The sequence below is a fragment of the Lucilia cuprina genome, chromosome 5 (genome assembly GCF_022045245.1).
Source record: "Lucilia cuprina isolate Lc7/37 chromosome 5, ASM2204524v1, whole genome shotgun sequence".
Classification (NCBI taxonomy): Eukaryota; Metazoa; Arthropoda; class Insecta; order Diptera; family Calliphoridae; genus Lucilia; species Lucilia cuprina.
Window position 1 is genome coordinate 17950190 of NC_060953.1, and position 25746 is coordinate 17975935.

Consider the following 25746-nt stretch of genomic DNA (forward strand, 5'->3'; position numbering starts at 1 on the left):
GGAAAGTATTTTGTATAACACTGACAGAAATTTTCTTTAATAATTTATATCTTAACATAAACATTTTTAGCCATTCGTGCCTTGAAACAAATTTCTTTAAAAAATGTTTAACTTGACACAAATTATTATAGCAAATTTTAATCTTGAGATAATTTTAATGCATGAAAACAAATTTCTTTGAATATTTATATCTTGACACAAATTGTTATAGAAGTTTTTATCTTAAGATAAAGTTTTTCAGCAATTCTTTATCATAACATAGATAAAACTTTTCTGAAATGACTACGCTAAGACAAATGTCTATAGAAATTAATGTATTGATATAAAATTCTATTGAAATATAAGTCTGTAGGCAAATATATAAAAAATCGACTAAAACTTCTATATATATAAAATAAAAATCTATAACTATATCAAGAAATTTAAATAAAAATGTTTATCCTGAGGCAATGAAGTATATTTCATGAGACAAGTCGGTATAACGACCCATTTATTTCTATTCTTTTTGTAGAACTCATGACTAAGAACATCTTATCCGTGCTTAATTAGAAAATATTGGCTTTTTTAGGGCAGACAAAGATCCCTTGAAAAATTAGGACAAATATCTAACACATGGTTGAACTGTTTTAATGTCTTCATAAGTACAACCTTATATTGCACTAACATGATGTCTGTAGGAGTCTTTGACTCAATCTCTCTCTTTCAACATCCTCATCTCTTTTTCTACCGACATTTTTTTCTTAATTTCACGACTACACAAAGCTAAGTTTGTAAAGGAAATGCAACAGAGTTGACCTTAATGCCTTTATATAGAACTGTAATAGCTTCTATAATGACACCTCCTGATTACACTTACATGATATAAGTAGGAGTTTTTGACTCTTCCCTTTCATGTCTATAGGTCTAATGGCCAATATAAAAAGGTAAAGAGAATACTATTTGAATTGGATAGATGTAGTCTAAGGATTCTGCTACTATTAGGTGCATTTATTAGATATTACTAGCCGTTTTTTCGGATGGAGTTGGGATTCTGACCTTCTATCACAATAAATCTATTTAAGAAAGAATTGAAAAGGAAACAATGGACCCAAAACGGACTCCGAATGGAGAGTGCCCTAAAGTTGTCTTATTAAACATTATTTTCGATTATCCCATGAATCATTTGAAATTGTGTGAGAAAAGGTTTTGAATTTTTTAAAACTCTGGAAGGTTAGGTTTTCAATTATGACGTCTACACAGGGAAACTTTTAATTTTACGTGTGAGAGAAAGATATATCAATCACCTCTCTCCCAGTACGGAGTTTCTTGTACTCGAAAACATGTTTTGTTTTGTTATTGTTCTCATAAGCTCAAAAACAAATCAATGCAATTAATATGTCGTTGCTGAAACAAAAGTTTCTTTGTGTAGACACTAAGGAAACATTAAAAGAGAATTAAGAATACATTTTCTTACTAAAGTTTCCCGTAATGTTGCATTCTAAGGTATTACGAATACAACTTGTATCCAAAAGGTTCCTTTGGTTTTGCTTCCGTTCACGAAAACGCTTTGTTGAAAATTTCAAAATTATACAATTTAAAAAGAATTTCTAACTAAATTTAATTTTCATTGATTTTTTTTATTAAATTTAAAAGAGCTTTATAATTAATTGACTTTTAAAAATGATTAACAAAGAAAAAAAATAACTTATATTTAAAATTTAATGCAAAACTTAGAAAACATTTTGTTACATTTAAGTTGTTTTTTTTAATAAACATTTTCAATTTGTTATTATTATTATTATTTAATAGATCACATATATGGTTCTATTTTTCTTCAATTTTATTAAAATATAATAAAAATTTACAAGTTTATTTAATTGTTTTTAATTTTTATAAATAACTATTAAAAGTTTAATCAAATAGAATTATTTAAAAAAATATTATTTGAAAAGAGGAGTTTAATTAAATTAATTAATATTTATATTTAACAAAATTTTCTGAATTAAAAAAATATATAAAAAAAGGAATTGAGTTTATTGTTTTAGAAATTATATTCTGTTGCATAAAAAACACAATTTAATTGTTTAAATTTATTAATAACTATTATATTTAAAAGATTTCCTTTTTTACAATATAAAATAACTGCCTTCTTCATAAACATTTATCCAAAGGTTTATAAAACAAATTTTTCAAACAATATTTGTTTTTTAAACCTTTGATAAATGTTTATATAGATGACCCTAAAAGTTTATTAAACATTTAGCCCCGTATTTCGAAAGCTATTTTCCTACATCCTATAATAAACCAATTATAACATAACAAGTCTATAGTCTAGTCTATAATTTAGTCCATGATTTAGTATGTCTATAGACTAGTCTACAGTCTGGCCTAGTCTATTGTCTTGTGTATAGTCCAATCTATAGTCTAGACTTTAGTTTATTCTAGTATATAGTCTGGTCTAGTATATAGTTGAGTCTACAGTACTGTAGTTGAATCTACACACTGTAGACTATAGACCAGTCTATAGTCTTGTCTATAGTCTTGTCTATAGTCAAGTCTACAGTCTAGTCTACGGTGTGGCCTAGTATATAGTTGAGTCTATAGTATAGTCTGTAGCCTAGTTTATAGTCTAGTCTATAGTCAAGTCTATAATCAAGTCCATAGTCTAGTATATAGGCTAGTATAAAGCCTAGTCTAGTACATAGTCTAGTCTATAGTCTAGCCTATAGGCTAGTCTATAGTCTAGTCTATAGTGTAGTCTATATTCTAGTATATAATCTCATCTATAGTCTAGTCTATATTCTAGAATATAGCCTACTTATAGTTGATTATAGTCTGTGGTCTAGTCTATAGTCTAATATATAGTCTAGTCTATAGTCCTGTCTATAGTCTAGCATAAAGCCTAGTCTATAGTCTAGTACATAGTCTAGTCTATAGGCTGGTACATAGTCTATAGTGTAGTCTATATTCTAGTATATAGTTTAATCTATAGTTTAGTCTATAGTCTATAGTTTGGTATATAGTCTGGTCTATAGTTTGGTCTATACTCTAGTCTATAGTGTAGTCTATAGTCTAGTCTATAGTGTAGTCTATATTCTAGTATATAGTCTAATCTATAGTCTAGTCTATAGTTTAGTCTATAGTCTAGTCTGGTCTATGTCCTAATTTATATTCTAGGCTATAGTCTTTATTCTAGTCTTTAGACTAGACGATAGACTACAATATAGACTAAACTAGTATATACTCTAGTATGTTGTCTTGTCTATAGTCTAGTATATTTTCTGGATTATAGTCAAGTATGCTGTCTTGTGTATAGTCTGTGTATTGTCTATATAGTCTATAGTCTAGTGTACAGTCTAGTCTTTAGCGTATACTATAGTCTAATCTATAGGCTAGTCTTTATTCTAGTATATTGTTTAGTCTATAGTCTTGTATATTATCTAGTCTGGTCTTTAGTCTAGTCTTTAGTCTATTGATACTTGGGTTATTTTATATTGTAAACTGTAATTTATTATTTAACTACAAAAATCTTACAATTCCTAATTATTTATAAAAAAGTTTTATTGATTTTATGAAAAGAATTTTGTAGTAATCATAAAACTTAACTACACCGGCATAACACAGAGTTAAATTCTCAAAATGTTTATTTTAAAACAAATTCCGAATGAAATAAAAGGATTAAAAAGATCTTAAGAAATTTTTAATAACAGTTTAATCAAAATCGAAAAAATCATGTTTCAATAGACCTTTCAACGCATTTAACATATTTCTAAAATTGTTCCTAAACATTTCTTTCATTAACCATAAACAAGCAATTAGTTTTTTATATAAATTTTAACTCTGTGTTAAGCTTGTGTTTGCAAAATTTATTTATTTTGTTTGTGTAACCTATAGTAATTTAAAAATATTATTTATTTATTTGTTTGTTTGTTTATAATTCATTTGATTTGTTGGTTTTTTTGTTTCTTTCTTTTAGCTTAAATTTAAATTTATAACACAGATGACTTTATTTATCTCATTGTATTTGCAAAAAACATTTTGTTATAGTTTTTATTATTATATAAATTATTCATCGTTTAAGTTTAACTGTTGTTAATATTTAAGAATTTGCTTAGCAGTGTTCTTAAATAATCAAAATGTTTTTGTTGTTTTTTTTTTGTTTTAATAGCTAGTTATACTTGTTTGTTTTGTAAATTAGGAAAAAAGATATTATTTAAAAATGGATTAAAAAGTTAAAAAAAATAAACAATAAAAATTAAAAAAGTTAAGTGGAATTGGGAAACTTTAAATTAAATTTTGAAAAATTAATTTAAAAATTTGTTTAATGGAATTAATTTTTTGTTAGTAACATTTTTTTTTCTCCATCACAATGGTATTTTTCTTTTCTATTAAATTCTATTAAATGCTTAAAGTTTATAGTTTGGTTGACCATTGCAAAGTCAACTGTAACTAAACCACAATTGCAAAGGTTCAAGGATTATGTAGTACTTCTCTACTCAGTAACATTTGAGTAGTTACACTGCGAATAGATTCGTAAAAAATGGAATATGTATTTTCATTCTTGAAATTATCAAGTCAATGATGAACTATTTTTCTTTGTGAGATCTTTGAAAATATTTAAAAGTAATATGATTCGTTGAAACGAATATTTTCGTTCTTGGAACGAGTTATTAAACGATTCGAAAGCGAAAATTTCGAATATCAAGATGATTCAAATTTTCCGACGGACAGACATTGCTAAGTCGAATCAGAAAGTGATTTTGAGTTGATTGAAACATTCTCAAATAGATGTGGATCTAAAAGTTTTGCTAGCGTATAAATAACATTTACATCGCATTAGAGTAGTGAAGGGTATTAATATCATGAATATACCGAAAACCATGAGCTTTCAAGCTTTAGGTGAAGATATCTCGAAGAAGAAAGAATATATGTCAAAGGTTAAGCCTTTATTTTAAAGTTGACAGAACGTACTTTCAAAAGACATAAAATATTTTATAAATAAAGTTATCTTGACGCTTTTTAACGTATCAAAAAGGGTCAACAATTTTTAATGTTCTGGGATTTGAAATATCACTTTAGATTAGAAACCGTGAAGACGTCATTACTTTCAGAACCAGATCACAAAAACATTTTTGTGTTATTGAAGTACTTTTAAATAGTTTCCTAGGCACTTGTTCCTTAGTAATGCCGATTTAGTAGTTCATAAAAGCGAAACAAAGTAGAATTTGTACTTATACTATGGAAGTACTTCAGAAGCACTGATTTTTTCGATTCGATTCCTATTCATTGGTTCTAAAGCACTTCGACAACTATGCAAAGTTAACAGAACAGACTTTCAGAAGACACAAAATTTTATAAATAAAGTTATCTTGACGCTGTTATAACGTCTCGAAAAGTGTTAACAATTTTAAATGTTATGGGATTTGAAATATAACTTTAGACTAGAAACCTTGATGACGTCATTACTTTCAGAAACATTGTTGTGTTTTTAAAGTACTTCTAAAAAGTTTCCTAGACACTTGTTCCTTAGTAATGCAGATTTAGTAGTTCATACAAGCGAAACAAAGTAGAACTTGTACTTATACTATGGAAATACTTCAGAAGCACTGATTTCTTCGATTCGATTTCTATACATTTCTTTTAAAGCACTTCGAGTACTATGCGCAAGTTTATGCTAAAGTTTGTTACTTCTTTAAATGACTAAGAACGTTATTCGGTCCAAGAAAAAAAGTGTGCTACAGAACAACGTTTACGGAATTTTTATGGCCCGAAATCTGAAATTGAAAATTGTATAATCTTGGTTCTTTACAAGTTGATGTAGCCTGTATATCGAAGCTGGCGTTTGCCAATTTTAGACTTTCTTTCATCTAAAAACTATACAATAACCTAATTGGGGGTTTTTATATCACAACGTCCAGGTCTAAAGATTGTGCTACTTCAACTGGATGTGTCCAAATATCTATTTGAAAAAGTGAAGTAGGTTTGGCTGAGCAGTTTTCTTATGAGATTTGTTTGCTTATGTTGTGTAGTTGATATAGTTGTCGCTAAGCTGACAATCTTTGGTAGAGTTATTATGCGATTATTCCAGAAACCTTCCCAATCGTTAAGGCTAATATGGTCTTATCCATTTAAAATATATAACCAGAAATCATCAATTAAATGCTGCGTTTCTATGACAATAGGATCTTCGCTCCAGAACGACCTAAGTCATACTAGGCCAAAGACTATCAACCCAGAGACAGCTGTATCAACTAAAAGTTTTACTTCAGGAAAGAACTATCGGCCACAGTTAAACTGTTACAATAACATCAATAAGATTTTGTTTAATTAAGTTATGAAAAACCAATCGGGACGGACATATGGTGTTCCATAAAAAAGGGAAAAGATTTGTTCTTTAACATTAAGCCACAATCTGGGAAAACATGTTAAATCAACCTCTTGTCAGAACATAAGAGAGATCATATTCAGTTTTATAAGATTTCATCAACAAATGTTGCTTAAAATAGAATTCAATTAATGAAAATAATTTTAAATAAATTCTTAAATTAATGAAGTGAAATGGAAAATTTTGCTCATATACAAACGCAAAACCATTCGACGCAACAAAAAATGATCTAAATATATAGATGAGAGAATCCCATAAGACTTTTTGGAATAATGAAATAGTGGGTAAAACCACAAAAATCCTAAGTCTGAAGTTAGTATGATAGTACATATTCTGAGTGGACACACAGGATTGCGAGCACATTTATACAAAATTGGACAAGCGAAATCAGACGTATGTAGAGCATGTGGTGAGGACAGTGAAACTCTGGAGCACTTTCTTTGTCACTGTTAGGCATTCGTCAAAGTTAGATCCAAGTATCTTGGAAGTGATGTTATTCCGGAAATAATATTTCTGACTAACACTGATTGGAAGATTCTTAGGAATTACCTTTAGGAAACTGAGTTTCTGAACACTGAAAAATAATTTATTTAGTTCCTTTTTTTCTCATGATAAGGAGCGCATAACAGTCCCGATTGTGGCCTAGGTGTATTTCTTCGGATTTGATGTAGTATCAACCTAACCTGCTCAAATTTTGTAGAGAAATGTTTGTTTTTTCGGAGGAAATTGCAATAATTGCTAATAAATATTAAAAATATTAGTTTTTCATTTAAAAATTTTTAAAATGAAAATTTTAGGATGAAAATTTAAAATAAAGTATTAAAATGATATAAATATTTGAAAAAATTAAAATTTGAAAAAAATGTGATAATTTAATAAATAATTGTGTTAATAATTAAAAATTTTGTTTTAAAATTAAAAAAAAAAAAATTAAATTTCTATTTTTTTAAGTGAAAATCAATTTCATAATAATATATTTAAAAAAAGTGAAAAAAATATTTAATTAAAAAAAAAGACACAAACATACATACATACATACATACATACATAAACAAGGAAAAACAAACAAGCATATAAATTTAAAGAAATTTGAAAAAAAAAAATACTTAAAACTAATTATAAATCATATAGATATTGTGGTTGTAATTCTTATTTCTTTAGCTTTTATAACATTTTAGTTGTTTTTTTGTTGTTTTATTAAATATATATTAAATTACTAGTAATTATTATTATTATTTTTAATTTAATAATATTTTAGTTATAATTATTACATTATTTATAGTTTAATATCACATCGACTTTGTTTTTGTTTGTTTGTATTTCTAAGAATTATTTGTTTATCAAATTTATCATCAGTTAATTTTTGAGTATGAGATTTCTCAGCTACAAATGAAAGTTTTATATTCGATTTTTTTTTCTTTGTTTGTTTTTGGTTTTTGGTAACACATGATAAGAATTTTTCTTTTTTTTTTTGCTTAAAAACTACTACATATTTTTGTTTTATTATAATTAAATTTTTAATTAATATTGTATGCATGAAATTTTAAGAGATTTCTTTTCTTTATTTTTATACTAAAATTGAGTTTCTTTTTGAGATTTTTGTTTTGCTTAAGTGTTTAAAAGAATATTGATAATACTGGCTAAATGAGAGATTTTTTTTCGTTTTTGTTTTTTTGTTTTTAGTTTATTTTTGATTTAAATTAGTTTTTTAGTTTTTGCTGTGTTATTTAGAAGAAGATAGTAAGTAAAAAGCAAGCAGAGCAAAACAGCATGTAAAGGAAACGTTAAAATTATCTCAACTTTTGTTTGGTATTTATTTCCGTTTCCTTTATGTTACTTGATTTGCTTGTTTGTTTGTCTGTTCGTTTATTGTGGTGGTGGTGTTGTTGTTGTTGTGTGTGTGTGTTGTGTTGTTGGCATTTGTTTCTTTTTTTAGGTTAAAAGGAAAAAAAAAACAAATAAAAATTTGTTTAAATGGTTATTTTTAAAAAAGTATGTTTATTTGTTGTATGTATGTTAATAGTCGAGTAATTATTTTTATTTTTTGTTTTTTTTTTTGTATTTTTGCTAACATTTATTAAATACTATTTTATTTATATGGTATGTATTACTCTCTAATTTGTTATTGTTTTTATAAGACTTTGTTAAACAAAGAAATTGTTAATTTGCTTTGGTTTTGAATTTGTGTTTTGTTTTATCAAAAATTTTGTATTTTTTTCAGATTTTGCCAAAAAGTCAGTCAATTTATTGGTTTTTCATTTGTTTGTTGCTATTTTCTAATAATTAAATATTTGTTGTAATATTTGTCTCGTAATATTTAAAGTTGCCTGCAACTCTGCAGTTTTGTGTATTTTTATTATAAATTATTTTAGTATTTATTTTCATTAAAAAAAAATCTATAGTTAAATACACAATATGTTATGTGTTGTTGTTGTTTTATCTAAAGAATGTTGTTGTTTTTGTAAATTATTTGTTTTTCTTAAAAAATATTTATTTTAATGATTTCATTAATAAATTTTTCTTTAAAGAGTTGAGTTGAGGAAAAGTTTTGTAACATGAAAATATTGTTTCTTGTAGTAAGAAGAAGTCAGTGTGAGAGTGTGTATATATGTGTGGTTAGTGATTGTAAGTGAAAATATGGTCCAAAGTTTTTTCAGTATAACAAGTTTATAATTTTCTTTGTTAATTAGTATGTTTTGTTACAAGTTACAACAAAAAAAATATCAAACGAAATATTTCAAAACGAAACACTTAAAATGAAAACTTAAAGAAAATTTGTCATAAACAAGTTCATTGGTTCTTTAACTTCATTATTATCATCATCGTCATGTGTTTATATTCATCGAAAACTTGTTCATTTTAATCGGAGGGATTAACTATTTGTTAATGTTATTATTAATAACTTTACTTAAATTACAATAATAATATTATAAATATTATTATTACTATTATTAAACACAATTGACAGCGCCTCTTCTAAGCTTATCTTTTTAATCATATTTTACATTCTTCTCTCTCTCAATCTTTTTTTTTTAGTTTAAGTTTTCATTTAACTTTTGAACTTTATCTATGTTTCATTTGTGTGTGTGTGTTTTTTTTTATATTTATTTATTTTTAATGATTTCTGATTTTAGTTTTACTTCTTCTTTATCATTTGTACATTTTAGGTGGATTTTTTTTCTTATATTGTTGTTCTTGTGTTTGATTAATTTTCATTTTCTTTCTTTTTTTTTCTATAAAAAAAAAATGTTGTTTCCTACTCACAGGCATAAAGTTTATGTTTATTTAATGAAAAATGTGGACTTATTAATATTGTACTGCTGCGGGTAAGATTTCTGTAAAAAAGAGATACCAAAAGTTTTGTAATATAAAAGATAACCATAGTTGTAGGGAATTGCACAGAACAAAAAAGAAATGTTTGTGTTAATGGCGTTAGAAATAAACAGTTAGTTAGTTAACAGTTAAGTAATTTGTTTTTTGTTTGTTCACTTACTTGAGAAATTGTGGCAATAATGAAGTCCAGCCACCTTTGTCTTGTTTTAACGTTAAAAATAATTCAAAAGTTGAAACGGTATTTGGATCTACCTTAAAGGAAGCAATGCGCCTGTAATATAAAGAAGTTAGATTATAAAAAAACTGCATAAATTTCGATTTACAGTTGGGTTTTAGCAAATAGTAAAGTAAAGTTTAAGGGTAAAATATGTGAAAGTTTGTCTAAATGTTTGGATACAATTGGTCAATGCGCACTTGGGGCCTTTAAGTGTAACTGGGTCGGTAACACGCAGGATTTTTGTAGGTTATGTGAGGACGAAGAGGAACTGGAAACAGTAGGGCATATCTTATGCAGCTGTCGCAGAGTACAGAGTCTCAAAATAAAATGGCTAGGTAGAAGATTCCACGATGAACTGGGAGATGTAGCACGACGTGACTTAGGTGACATATATATTCAGATGACGGACAATGGACTTTCTTTCTGTAATCCTGTATGGGCGGTGTAATTTCTTAATTTTATTACTTTTATTCTCTATCTACTTCTCTGTCTTCTCTCTAACGTTCTTGTTCTTTATTCTTCATTAAAGGGAATCACAATGGATCCTTTGGGTCTCCGAGGGGATGTATACCTTGGTAAACATCCACTGAAAGTATTTGAATAATTTCAGATTCCATCTAGGTTTTATTTAGTTGTTAATAAGTAAAAAACTGTTAAGTATTTAAGTAACAATTAGGGCAAATCTGTCAACCGATCTTGAAAACTTTATTTGCGAAAGGATACATAAGACTAAGAAGTTTCCTAGGAGAAGAATTTCCTTATCCTAACTATTATAAGGTCATAAATATTGACAACCAAACAAACAATTAAATTGACTAAACCAAAATGGTTTGGTCGTCAAAGGGTTAAATGTAGATTAAATACTGATAAACTTTCACGCTAAGAGCAGAAGCACTGTGATTTATACGAGCTCTAAGGATGTTGAAGACTCAGAAGATAGCTCGGAAAAGACATGCCTTTCTACTGAGGATGCTAAAGAGAACCAAAGTAAGATATTGAAAGATCGTGCACATTTGGCAAATTATCGCGAAAGTGTCGACTAGTCTCTCCCATGCGATATTTCACATGCTGGACTAACAAAGAAGGAGATGGCGGAGAACGGTTAATGGAAATCTTTAGCATTCGGAGAAGAACCAGATCAAAAGACACCAACAGGACGTAGCTAGATTCAAGATAGTTAATGCTCCATTATGTGCTATTTTCTACTGCTCTTCTGCTTTAGAATAGCTAGTGGATGACCTCAACAATTCGGCACATGAATAACTGGCAGTTCGAGAAAAGGGAGGCATTGTCCTTTCTAGCGAAACGCCCATGTCTTTGTAAGGAGCTGTGCAGGAGAGCAATGCCTCACTTAAAAAACTATTAACTAAACTGTATAATCTAGTCTATACAGTAGTCTAGTCTATAAGATTGTCTGTCTTTAAGTCTACTCTATAGTTTATTCTTAGATAAGCTTATAGTCTATAGACTAGGCCAGCCTATAGTATAATTCAAAGACTAGTTTCTAGTTTATTCTGTTGTCAAGTCTATAATCCAGTCCGTAGTAAAATGTATCATCTGCTCTGCATGTAGACAAGGCGGAATAGACGGATATATAACTAAAGTGGAAGCCAGAAGTATGGAGAGAATATATAAAGTTAAGTAGAAACTTAAAGCTGATAAGGCAGATAATGTCCCCGTTGAAAGTTATTTAAATTATAAAGTTTAAATTTTTAAATTAAAGACCAAATTAAAGTAAATTATCAGATTATTTTATTTAAATTTAATCTGTTGTCCAAACAAGCTTCGAAGACTAATTTAAAGTTAAAAACGGTTTACTTTTAGTCTCTGCACAAAGGATCAATATCAAATTACACCGAATATTTTTAAAACCTCTTAAATTGTTAAAAATTCTTTAAAGTTATTACCCTTTTAAACATCTCAAAGTATTAAAAGTTTTTAATTGAAACTACCTTTCAATTGCACCTACAAATTAGTTTAATAAAAAAAAAAAAAACAAAAACAATAAAAACTCATGAAACTTGTGACCTTTAAAATGTAGTTTTTGTTTTTTTTTTTGCAACAAATCTTACCTGGCACTGCCTGTCTCATCTTCAAAATCAATAAAAATAGCACAACCTCGAACACCACACGGTTCTCGTTCGGATGTTTTAATCATATCAGCCGCTATACGAGGTGTTAAATCCCAAGGCAAAGAAACTTCAGTACATGATAAATGACGACTTTTGGCAGCACGTAATTCGGCCTGCAAACGCTGTGAAAGTTCATTAACAGCAGCCGCATCCACATCGTCATCGTGTGCAATGCCAAAATGTTCTGTGGCTTCGGTGGGTGTGGACAAAGTCGAAGAGACCGGCGACGGGGTCAAGGCGGCAATCGGTATGCCGGTGAGAGGGGAATGATGATGGTGATATGACGACATTTGATTAGAAACTGCTGCTGCTACGGCTGTGGTATTGGTGGCTACTGTTGTGGTATTGGGTGCACAATACAAGAGATTATTATTGTATGCATAATGAGCACTGCCAGTTGACTCAATGCCGACGACACCTTTGGGTGATGCAGAAGCTGCAGTTGCTGTTTCCATGTCAAAAGTGTGCTGGCTGTGCTGCTGTTGGTATTGGTGGTGGCTGGAGTTGTTGGTGTGTGTGAAATAAGCTGTATTATGTTGTGGCTTAAGACCATCAACAACGTCGAAATGTTCTATGGGACTATGGAGAGAATTGTAAAAAGTTGTTGCTGTCGTTGTGGTATTAGTAGATGATGGTGTTGTAGATGCAGCTGTTAGATTTGTTGGCGGTGTAGTTGTTCTTGATGAGGGTGGTGTAAGGGAACTTGTCCAGTCTGCAAAACATAAAGAGTTACATTTTAGATTAAGCTTTAATCACCAATTAATTTTATCTATTTAATTAAAGTTTGCAAGCATGTTATTTACATGTGCTTTATTATCTCATTCTTATCAAATTAATTTGCTTAAATAACAGTTATAGGTTGCCTTATAATTTTACCCAACACTGTTGTTCTCTGCACATCTGTATTTAACACATGTCCGTGAAAATTTCAAACAGCTGTTTTCCCAGTAAAGCGCAGGTCAGGAACTAACTGTTGTTACTTGGTTGCGTGCAGAAATCATATGTTTACACAAAAAACTAAAACTCTCATCTGGAATAAAAAGCTTAACGCAACTCAACTCAAACAAACTCAACAAACAAAAAGCTCAATTAAATTAACTCAGTTTCTAGTTGCTTGGAATCATAGTTGCCAGATTAGATGTTTTTTTACGCGCTTTTTATTTAGAAATTTATTGGTTAATTTTGGAAATTTTAGAACTTAATGAACAGCGGAATTCAAAGCCAAATTTTGAAGTGGGCTTTTTATAAGGCTAGGGTCCAAAGAGGCCCTAAAATTATAAAATTCATGTGTGTCAACAAGAATAGATAGTATGGAACTTGGTTTTGGAGCTTTTTGTCGAGATACCAGTATCTTTGTCTAGATACGAGTATATTTTTGTCGAGATACGAGTATTAATCTTAAATAAGGGAGTTAGTTTTCCCAACTCAAATAAGCTGATAAATGTCTACATGTCTTTACTCAGGCGTTTTGAAGAAATCTGGTGGATTTGGACAAAACTAATTGAAATCATGTAGATTTGCCATACATTTTGTACAGTTCCAAGCCAACTAGATATTATTTAAAAATTGTCGAAGTATTTCATCGAACAGATTTATTTATGCAACACTGCCTTGTGTATCAGATATTTAATTGTGAATTAAAAAATAGGTCAAACCCAGAGGTCAAAGAGTTCTTTTCTATAGGATTAGTGGCAAACTTGAAGATATATAGAAGAAGGACAGCTTAGACTTTAAGAAGGACAGCTTGGACTTTCAGATGAAATAGCAAATTCTATAAATAAAGGTTTCTTCTGCTGTTATAGCGTCTTAAATATTACTAAAACTTTTTTCATAATTAGAAAACCTAATGTGATGGATAACTTTTAATTCAGCGCTGGTCGGTGTTAATAAACATATTTACTCGATAATGATTTAAAAAGAAGGTTTCATTCACATATTTATAAGTTCCCTAAGTTAAATTAATTTTAAATAGATTTCTTTCCTGCATCTTGTAACTATGTCTGTATAACTTTGAGCTTTTTTTGTGCTGCTTTGAAAATATTGAGAGCACAAAACACACTATAGCTCTTTGAGTGAAAATATAAATTGAGTTTTTAAGTTTTACTGTTTCCATTGTGAATTATAAGAAGGAGGGAAGGAGGTAAAGAAATAAAAGTATTGCAGAATATCACCTGGTAACTCAGCTGTAAAATCAGCCGTTCTCATGCAAGTACGTGCTTGCTGCAAAAACATAAATAATGAAAAAAAAAAAACGAAATTCAACACAGAAATGATGATTTTATTTTTGATGTCGCAAGCCGGTTTGCAATTTCTTGATATTTTATTTTGTTTGTTATTCTTTTTTTTCAGTTTATTTTTTTATTCATAATGCAGCGTCAGCCAGTGACGTAGTCATTATTTAAATTAAATCGATTGATTGAAGTTTTTAGTGCAAATTATACTATTTATAATTATATTCGTGCTTTTATGTTTATTACGATGTTACTATTTTAGAAATGTAGATGAAAAATAAATAGGTATTTGGTATTAGGGTTTTACAACTTGTAACATTTTGTCGAACAATTCACTCTTCTAAGTCGACTATCTTGTCAAAAAAAGTCGAATATCGATTCTGTTGAAAAGTCGACTTTTTTTAAATATGACATTTAAATGAGAGAATTAGGATCTTGAAATACTTGCATATATATGTAATCATGATTCCAATAAAATCAAGTGGTTTATCACAGAATAGTTAAGAAGCAGGACTAGGGTTTCTGAGAATCATAACTATTGCGGTTTTACATCATGCCGCTGACGACAAATGTTTAAAATCCACAAAAATTTTCAATTAAATGAAAAACTTTGATTATCGCAAAAAGTTAAAACGACACATTCCTATTTATATCTACATCCACATAATCGACAAAATGTCAATAAATCCAATGTGGCAGCCATGCTTGCAGTCGTTGGGTAACATAATTAAAGGATAGTGATTGTAGTAATTGTATATACTGAATACATATGTATGTATATATGACTGACTTTTGGAAAGGGCAAAAAGAAGGATATAAAGAAATAAACAACAAAAAGTAAAGAAGGAATTAACTAGTATATATTGCATTGTATGAATGTATAGTTATTTATTCCTTTACAAACATTTTTTTCCAGTTGTGTACTTGTAATCAAGCCACAATTGTTGTCTTGTTGCTAACTTCTCGTAACGGTAATTACAGCAGTGACTGCCAAAGAAGCAACTGAAATAAATGAATGAATGAATAAACAAACGAATGGGTTAGTGAACGATTGTGGTAAAAACCGGTAAGTATCCTTCAGAGGTTTTTTTTGTAAGAATTTGTATTCTGTTTTTTTACGTATGAGGGGAAAGGTTTGGAAATAGTTTTATTTAATGTGTTGTGAGTAGTAAGTAATTGTAATTGACAGACTAACTGGGGGGTTTCCAAAAAACTGACGCTGCTTTACTATTCACAGAAGATAAAAAATCTTTTGGGAAAAATGTTTGATCCCGAAAATAATACATATTAGACCTGGTTCACACTAGGGTACTTTTTTTTGGGAAGCTTTTGATTTTCGTGTGTGAGAGAAAGAGATATTAACCATCTCTTTCTCTCACACACAAAATCTAAAGTTTCTCAACAAGAGTTTCTCAGTGTTAGGGTTCTATAAATCGAAAAAAGTCGAAGTCGACTATTTTGTTCCAAAAAAGTCGATAACTCGACTATCGTCTATGAAAAAAGTCGACTTTGTAAATAAAAGTCGAAAAAAGTGCAAAAGTCGAAAAAAGTCGGAAAGAGTCGAAAAGTCGGAAAAAGTCGGAAATAGTCGAAAAAAGTCGGAAAGTCGACTATTAATAAATATTAAAAGTCGAAAATCGACTTTTAATTAAATGAAAAATCGACTTTTAACTAAATGCAAAATGTCGAAAGTCGAAAAGTCTACTTTTTATAAAATGCAAAAAGTCGAAAAGTCGACTTTTTTCATTTAGTTAAAAGTTAACTTTTCGACTTTTTGAAATTTATGAAAAGTAGTTTTTTTGACTTTCGACATTTTGCATTTAGTTAAAAGTCGATTTTTCGTCGATTTATAGAACCCTATTATCTAGTTGTTTCGCTAGTTATTGGTAATTAGATCTCTTCTTCTTTTTTATTAAAATTAATTTGGTCTCCACCAGTTAAAAACGTTTGAGTATTCTATGGTCTCCACCAATAAAACATAACCTCACTTGAGGTAATACGAAAGCACGAGGTTAATGTAGACAACAGATAACTTTGAACAGTTATATGAAGTAATACATTACACCAGTGCGAGTGAGACGCAAAACTGTCGAAAGTCAGGCAACAAACACAAGCCTGAACGCGTTTAAGAAATAATCGCGATGACGCGAGAGTTGTTCCCCAACTCAGACCTGAATTACGACTGTGAACTTATCTTTTTACAAAAGTAACATTTTAAAAAACAGCTGTTCATTCTTTAGGTTTTTGACTGAAAAGTTGGCAATACTAACAAAGTAAACCGATTTTAAATCCATAACTCAACAACACAATCATCGGTTAAAGTTCGCCTAAATTTGTTCCAAGTTTAATCTAACAGCAAGTTAAGACTACTCTGAGTATTAAGAAACCAACTATAAGTAGATTTAGATGTTTGTATATAATCTAAAATTAACTTTATTAATTGCCCTAGTAGGTTGCACTACTACTACCGGGTTATTGTAAATTTACATTTGTATACATTTTTAATGTTTTTTTTCTTATAAAAAGTGTATTCAATTGTAAAATTAAATTGACTGCAATTTGCCGGAACAAAACAAAAACCACATATTAACTGTTTCAAACTTTTGAGAAAAGAAACTAAAATCTACATGTAAAAATGTATGTTGAAGGTAAAAAAAAAAAGAAAAATATAAATTACAAAATGTAGGGCCACACACACTTTTTTCCGTTTTCCGTTATAAAGTTTTGTTTAGTTTTGTACTTTGTTTTTCTAGTTTATTTCACTCCCTTTAATTTACATTTACTTGTCTTGTGTGTGTGTGTGTGTGTTTGTTCATATGTATGCATATGAATGTGTCCAGTTATGTGTAAACGTATTTACATATCCACACGTACATATGTATACATTCAGCTTGGTGACAGGATGAAACAGGAAGTTGCATAATCCATGCCATACTAGTTACATACTAGTGTGTTTGTGGTATGGCCACAGTATTAGGCTTTCAGTTTTTATTTTGTGTTTCCATTTCCAACATCATTACTCTCTGTTATTGTTGCCAAGTCAAACTTTTCTATACGTTGAAACAAATGTATAAACATTCATACTGGACATCCAGTAAATAAGGGGTAAACGAATGAATGAATAAAAGTTAAAGTGTTGGATAAAAATTGAAATTTCATTACAGACCATATTTCTGCAGTAATAACCTAAATATGTACTTTTTTTCTGTAGTTGAATGAATAAATGCGACACAAACATGCTTTCTACATCGCATGGCAGGGTTGGGAGCGGTGAGGTTTTCAGAATAAGAGTTTCTAAAAAAAGTAAAACTTTGGAATAAAGTAACATTTTATATAATTTTATTTTTCAATTTATATTGTGACTCCGACAAATATCTTATCATTTGTACATCTCTGGTAATGCCAGGTGATTCCTTGCTAGAACACTGTAACTTTCTTAGATTAACCCTTCAATGTAACAGTGAAATCTTTCCGTAAAACTTGTATCTGCAAGATTTAACTAATCCAATAGATTTAAGTGAGCTGACTAACCAAAATTCTAGTTTTTCAGTTAAAAACTTAATTTAAGCACTTGGGACTGTATCCCTACAATGCATTGCAATGTCCAAATTAACATAATATTAACAACATTCTGATTAAGTAGCAATTCCGTTGAAATTTATCGAAAGTAGTATATTCAGTATATATCATTAAAAGGTTGAAAATAGATGGAATAATCTAGGCATCTGTAGAGTTAAGGTGACTTTTTCAATAATAAACGCTCTAAGCAACTCATAAACCAAAACAGATGTTATACCACAAGGTTACTGGCAGTACTAGCTGAACACTGGGAGCTAGCTAGTCGTTTAACGGTCAAGAGGAATAATTTCTTAGTATGATACACAAACTTTACCGATACGGGTACATGTTTTATTGGTGACAGAGGAGCTACTATCAATACCTTTAGTCTGCCGGGACTATGATCTTGTAATGATCAAATGTAACCTCTTCCTTTCCTTGGAATGATTTGACATAGGCACAGGCTATACAACTTTGTGACATAGGATTGAATCAGAGGACCACATAACCTGGTACTACAGGTGGCCAGTTGACGTAGGACTTTGACCTGGCTGTTCAGTTAGTTCATTCGTTTAAACCCAAATTCGCGGGAAGATTGATTGATGAAATATAAATTTTTGGAATATCGCTCCAAGTTTCTAGATACAATCCTTAGATCAAAGCTATGGATTTATAAAATGTTGCATTTGAGCTGATATTGCAAAGATTCAGTATGCATTGTTGAACAAAGCACAAGTATTTGATGAATAAGTTCTGAGTTATTCTGAGTTATTTCTATGGAGATGTCAGAATGACTGATGGAGTAACGGTTGAAGCAGCGAAGCAGTTGTTGAGTCGTATATAGAAGATTTTCCTTCATGGTTAAGTAAGTTGGATCTAAAAATGCTTAAATTATCAATGTAGATCATTGTGGCCACTGAAATAAGTCTGGGCCATTAAATGTACTTCTGTGTTTTCATACCACCAATTAGGTCCCTAGTTGCTGTTGCCGAAACAACAGAATGATACAATGGGGAGGTTGTGAGTTGTCAAAGAAGCTCACCCAGTGGTTCAACATAGTTAAATTTGGGACCAGTATAGCCTTGTCAAATGGGGTTCTTACGACTGGAGTAGACAGAAAAACAGATGTTAAATTATTTAGATACCATGATCTAGGCGCTTAATTAATAGATCTGTTTTTGCTATTCATTTGAATTGGATTTATCGCGTCATTAAAGGCTGCAATAAGCAAATGAATAACGATAATAAAATTTCCAAAGTAGACAGTCCTGACATGACTGTCGAGAGTTTTAACGTGAGCACCTGACTTGACGGCCTTATCTCACGGTGGTCTTTTTTATCCACTGGGTAAACTTGAGAAGGGTCTACCACGACCCGCTTGGAGTATCTGTTGATTTCGGCAACAGCACCGAACTTATCCCGAAATATTGACTATTATCATGCATCAGTCTTTTAACCGCCACTTACTCTCCGCGCCACTACCTGGATCCCGAAGAAACCTCAACCAACTGACCAGCCAGGACATAGTCCTGCGGGCAACTGGCCACCCGTAGTACCAGATTATGCGGTGCTCTGGTCTGACCTTTGGCAGTCTATGCAAGAACTAAACCAAGCAATAGACTGTAAACAATATTTCAGTCCCGGCCAGACTGGAGGTATTGGCCACCTCTTTATACCCCGGGATTGCAATAACACCAAGGCGGAGGTCTTACCAAGATAACATGCCTCCGGGGGTAAAGACAGTCCTGACAGTCGACTTAGTAAAAACTACTAATCTAGTGAAATATTTATGTAGGGGCCAGTTAGAAAACCACATAAGTTCTCAAAATATTTTGCTAAACGCCTGAAACAAATATTTGGCCAATTAAAAAAGTTAAGTGGGCCCATTGGTAATAAACATCCTTACAATATGTGTTTACCATAATGACTGTTATATAAAAAGTTATGTTTTATTACCGGTTTTGCATAATTATTCAAAAAACTAGCCATTACATGAACATTCCAATTTTTTTATTTCTAACACTTCTATTACCACTTTAATTTATGTTGTTATTGTTGTTTTTTTTTTTATTACAATTCCCGACCAATAAATGTATCGTGACAACATTTTGTAAATTGTAATAATTTTTCTATGCTAAAAAGGGTTGTTTTTGTTGTCGTTGTAACAAAAAATGAAATAAAACAACAATACAAACGAATAAAAAAAATTCGGTACAATTTGCATAAATATTAAATGAATTGGAAAAGATGTAATTGAAATGACTTATGCACGTTAAAATAAATTACAAATTTACATTTATAAAAAACAAAAACACGAAAAAAATAACGTATTTTTTTCCAGAGCTCTTCCAATTTTGTATTTGAATAAATGATTGCGGGTATTTAATGGACAGAATACAGAACCACGGTATGTGATGAACTGTTTGTAAATAAATTCAGACGATATGTTTATTTTTCGAATTCAAATTTTAACATACAATCAGCTATGAAGTGGTTGAAATATACACAAATACACATAACGACATACAGAGTGGATTGTAGAGTGTTGTCTGATGAGTAGACACGGCTGAAGTGTGTAACAAATTTGTACTGTGTAGAGTGTGCCTGCTGATTGCTGCTGACCTTTTCAAATCAAGTGGAATTATTATTAAAAACACTTACAAATCTTTAAATGTACTTTTCAATTTTGATGACATGTAAATTTATGACCTTTTCAAATTTGTTTTAACTGTTTTTTTGTGTTTTCTCTTCTTAAATTATAAATAAAAAAATATTTATATAGATAGACATATGTATATTTAGATATGTATAAAAATATGTTTGTAAGCTAACAGACATATTTATATCATATTTATTTTTATTACTTTGTGTTTTGAAAAAGACTTCGTAAAAGAATTCGTAATTAAGACTGAACATTTAATTTGTTTTGTGGCATTTTAACAAGGATTTATGTATAAACAATTGCTGCGAAGAACATCATCACAGCATGTACTTTAAGAATTTTTATTTGAAATATGTTGTGTTGAACTTTTGCAAAGTGTTGTTGGCACTTTAAAGATTTCAAAAAAAGATAAACTTAGAAAAATCAATAGTAAAGGGATTTTGTTTTAGTTCTAAATTTGTATAACATATAAAGCATTTACGAAATACTAATTATTTTTTAACTTGAGAGAACTTTCCAAAACGTACGTACAATTGTTTAGTGCCTCTGGTAGGTAAGTGCTTAGTAATCTAAGCTAATAGACCAAAGGAAGTGGTTTCGATTTCCAAAAGGCCCTAGATGTATTTCTTTGGATTTGATGTACATATACCCAGCAAAAAAAAACTTCCAAAGAAGTGAAAAAGAAGTAGAATTTACTCCAAGAAAGTACTGAAAAAGACCTGAAGAAGTTATGACTTTAACACAGACTTGTCATAGGAGGGATTCCAAATTAACTACATCTGAAGTCATTCACAGGAAGTTATTTTTGTTTGTTTTTTTTTTTTTTTGAAGTTATTAGGAAGTGAAATTGTAGTATTAAAGAATACAACTAATTTGACTGAAATAATATCAACATACATAAATAAATTACACGCATTTATTAACTAACTTGAAAATAATATGGGTTTAATTCAAAATTTTAAATATTGGATTCTTTTCGCTTCTTTGGAATTCAATAAATATCATTTCCAGTAAACAAATTCACTGTTGAAGTGCTTATAAATGTTATTATTTTGGAAGTACTTCGTTTTATTTTTGCTGGATATACCCAGCAAAAAAATAACTGATATCATACTTTACAAACGACATCTTAATCACATATAAAAATGCGAATATATATTTTTGCTTTTATGAACCAAATATTTCCTTACAAATGCAGTTAAAAGTGAGGAAAGAGATGTAGAAAAGTCACTACAAATAACATATTCTAAGTACACCAAATTTTGGCGAAAAACCAATGAAATTAACATAAGCATGTCATTGAACAAAATCGGTTTATTTTTGACATCTTAATATCGGATTTTTATTGCATCTATGAATAAGATTAGATGTATTTTATAGTTGTCAAAAAAGAACAACATCCCTCCAATGACACGCTAATGTAAAATTCATAGGTTTTTCACTAAAATTGGAAGTACTTCAAGTATGTTATTTGTGGTGAAAATTCTACTTCTTTTTCCTCACTTTTAAGCTGGGTATTAACATACATAAATAAATTTATTAACTAATTCGAAAATAAAATGGGTTTAATTAAAAAATTTTAACAATATTGGATTCTTTTCTTTTTTTTATTGACTTCTGTGGAAGTCAATAAACATCATTTCCACAGAAGGTAAACAAATTCACTTAGTGCTACTTTTGAAGTGGTGATAAATGTTATTCTTTTGGCAGTATTTCGTTTTATTTTTGCTGGATATACCTTTATAATCCTTTAAAACTAATCCATAGGAGGTACTATAAAATTAATACTGAATCTACAATTAAAATTTTACTCGGATTTTTACCGTTTGCTGTATCATTTTTTAGCTAAAACAAAATTGTGTTTTTTGACTTTAAACAATTTATGAAAATTCACATTTTCTACCTTTAGCAAATTTATGAAACGTCGACTTTTCGCATATTTATGAAAGTAAAATTTTCAACATTTTACAATACTGAAGTTGTCGACGTTTCAAAATACATTGGTATAAAAAACAGTTTCTCAGTGATTTTATATCCACATTTCGATTTGCTGTCTTGATATGGACATCGATTTTTTAACTTGTTAACAAAAAGTGGACTGTTTAAGAAATGAGTTATATATTCCTGTATTGAATAGTATTCAATACATTTTTCATTATATTATATTTTCATTATAACTTTTTTTGATAATGGTAATGAATTTGATAATGAATTTTCAAAAACGAATTTAATTAGTATTTATAATTGTCGAAAAATATATTAAGGAAAATTTTTCGAAGATTCGAGGTTTGAAAGCTTTTAAAACCAGTTTCCGCAGCCCAAATTGGATGAAATTTTGCAGTCATAAGTATATCTGATGACAATACAATAATATGTTCGAATATTCGAAATTAAGTTCGAAATTTCGAAGTTATTTTCGAAAAATTTTTTATGTTTTTAAATTAATCTCTGTGTCATAAAACCTAAAAAAAAAAAATTTCGAAAATTCGAACTCGTGTTCGAAAATTTTTTAAATTTTTAAATTAAATTTTTAAACCCAGTTTCCGTAGCCCAAATTGGCTGAAATTTTGCAGTCATAAGTACATCTGATGACAATACAATAATATGTTCGAATATTCGAAATTAAGTTCGAAATTTCGAAGTTATTTTCGAAAAATTTTTTATGTTTTTAAATTAATCTCTGTGTCATAAAACCTAAAAAAAAAATTTCGAAAATTCGAACTCGTGTTCGAAAAATTTTTAAATTAAATTTTTAAAACCAGTTTCCGTAGCCCAAATTGGCTGAAATTTTGCAGTCATAAGTACATCTGATGCCAATACAATAACATGTTCGAATATTCGAAATTAAGTTCGAAATTTCGAAGTTATTTTCGAAAAATTTTTTATGTTTTTAAATTATTCTCTGTGTCATAAAACCTAAAAAAAAAAAATTTCGAAAATTCGAACTCGTGTTCGAAAAATTTTTAAAGTTGTTAAAACTAGATTTTCTAAACCGAATGTGCTGAAATTTGCATTACATGATTTCACCTAATGACAATACATTATAATGTTCGGATATTCGAAATTAATTTCGAAATTAGAACTAATGTTTGAACATTTTTAAAATCCATTGAATAATGGTAATGAAAATTTATTTTTAAGTAATTACTAATGAAATCGTTTCATTAAAAACCATTACCATTAGACAAAATAATGCTAATGAAAAAAAAAATAATTATAATTTTTTTCAATTTAATGCTAATGAAATCGTCAATTAATTAATCGATATAATTAACTACTCCCATGTATGTTGAATACTAACATTTCCAAGAAAATTAGATTTAAAATTATTAGATTTAAAGCATATTAATATGTGAGACTCATCCCCATGTTTTACAGAACAAGTTGAAGTTTATGGCAAATACAATAGTAGCATTCCAAAGATCAATTCCATGATACCTAACATTCGGTTTTATGTTCGTCTTTTTGGTAGTTTTCTCAAGAATCATAATTAAAACTTTAACACTTCAACACTAAGCAAATTAAAAAAGTATTTTCTGCCTCCGCTGCAGGGCGTCTTAGTGATTATGAATCTCATGTGTAAATATCATCTATTTAACTCATTATTGTTGAGAATTTTTATGGAAATTGGAAATTGAGATCTTATATTATATTTCTTCTAATGTTTAAGTAAAATTTACTTGTCAAAATTTTTTTTGGTAATCAAAGATTTTCTTTGGGCATTTACTATCAGATGACTAAATACTTAAGTCTTGAAAAAATCGTTTTTATTCTCTGATATAAAATTTATTGGCCTGTGTTATATTTTAATTAATATATTTATGTAGACTTTTTTCCCATTGTAATGGTTTTTTGAATAAAGAAAATGTTAATTTTAAGACATTAACAGAATGAAATGGCTTTTCGGAGCCCGCTTCAACTTCTGTGTTTCTTATATTTTTGTCACATAAAAACATCTATTTATCTCACAAGTTAAACACTTTAAGAAATGGAATATGGACATTAAAATAAACTACTTTTAAATCCTTCTCTGTCTCTAATCACTTGCTTTAAAAATCCAAAATAAAAAAAAATTGTCAATACTCACCTTTTTTAACTTTTGTTGAACCGATAACACCAAATTGCTTTTGTATATGATGATTTTGCACTGACAAAACTTCCATTTTCATTAGGAATGATGTAAAGATGTGATCCAAACCGATCAAAACGTTACTACTGCTACGCGAAGCAGGAGCTGATGAAGATAAATTCGTTGTAACTGTGCTGGTGGCGGTTGTACACGGAGAAACCGGCGGTCTATGGTTTGAAATGCTAGCGGCGGTGACAGTAGCAGGCGTTGCAGGTGTACTTAAGGAAAAAGCGGCGGCTGGGGGCAATGCTTGTGCTAAAGATGATGACGTTGATGACGACAATGAAAAAGCCGTGGAATTAGCCGGACGGCAGCATATAGCAGAAGAACAATTTTCGTTGTTATGAACACAACATTGATCGATTGTTGTTGCCTCTACAGCAGCTTCAAGTGAGGGACTTGGTGGTAACGTGTTGACGGAAGGGGTTTTAACACAAATGTTGAAAGTAAGGTTTTTCGTTTAAGCGTAAAAGCTTCTTTAAATTTTCAATTTTTTTTATTAAATTTTATCACAAACTTAATTTAAGCAACAAATTTAAAATCCTTAAATTACGGCACTTTTTTTTGAGTGGTTTGTTAAGTTTTAAATGAGCTTTTTTCATACAAAAAAGTTTATTTTCGTCTTCTCTTTGCTGTTGCTATTTTTGTTTAATCAAGCACTATGTATGAGAAAGCATACTAAAGAAACTCGTTGTCTTGTATGGAACACAGACGCAGAGTACATCATCACAATCTCTGGAGTGTTTGAGTGTGTGTGATATACTTCTGCTGCAGTTGTTGCTGTTACTGCTGGATTGTGTTTGACAGTCAGCTATGCTCTCCCAGTGATTATTCTCACATTTGGTTGACAACCCTACAAGAAATGTATGACCGAAACTAACACGTACAAAATGATTTTACTAACACACTTGCAACATTTTTCTTTAAAAATTGCTAAAAAAAAGAGTTAACGGATAATTCCATCAATAATGATGTTCAAATGACCGGTAAAATGACTGTTGATATACACAATGTGTAATAAAGGGTTTCATTTACATATGAAAGAGTGTAACAACTGCATTTGACAGTTACTGTGTTTTCCGTCTTATAAATTAATTATTTCGGTGAAAGCCAAAGATCA

General features: G+C 29.6%; 1 protein-coding gene across 1 annotated transcript; it reads right to left on the bottom strand.

Annotated features, from left to right (window-relative positions):
- Window positions 1-9600: 9600 nt before the first annotated feature.
- LOC111677093 (protein charybde-like) lies at window positions 9601-25475 on the bottom strand. Its single transcript, XM_023438148.2, has 4 exons — window positions 24585-25475; window positions 11987-12758; window positions 9858-9968; window positions 9601-9699 (listed from the first exon to the last, which is right to left on the bottom strand). The coding sequence occupies exons 1-4, from the start codon at window positions 24664-24666 to the stop codon at window positions 9621-9623; spliced, it is 1044 nt and encodes a 347-aa protein (XP_023293916.2). The 5' UTR covers window positions 24667-25475; the 3' UTR covers window positions 9601-9620.
- Window positions 25476-25746: the final 271 nt, after the last annotated feature.

Excerpts from the sequence above, each read along its gene's own strand:
- LOC111677093 (XM_023438148.2), bottom strand. The coding sequence starts at position 24,666 with ATGAAAATGGAAGTTTTGTCAGTGCAAAATCATCATATACAAAAGCAA. Across the intron at positions 9,969-11,986 it reads GATGAGACAGGCAGTGCCAG|GCGCATTGCTTCCTTTAAGG; the intron begins GTAAGATTTGTT and ends TTTATATTACAG. Across the intron at positions 9,700-9,857 it reads TTATTGCCACAATTTCTCAA|AAATCTTACCCGCAGCAGTA; the intron begins GTAAGTGAACAA and ends TCTTTTTTACAG.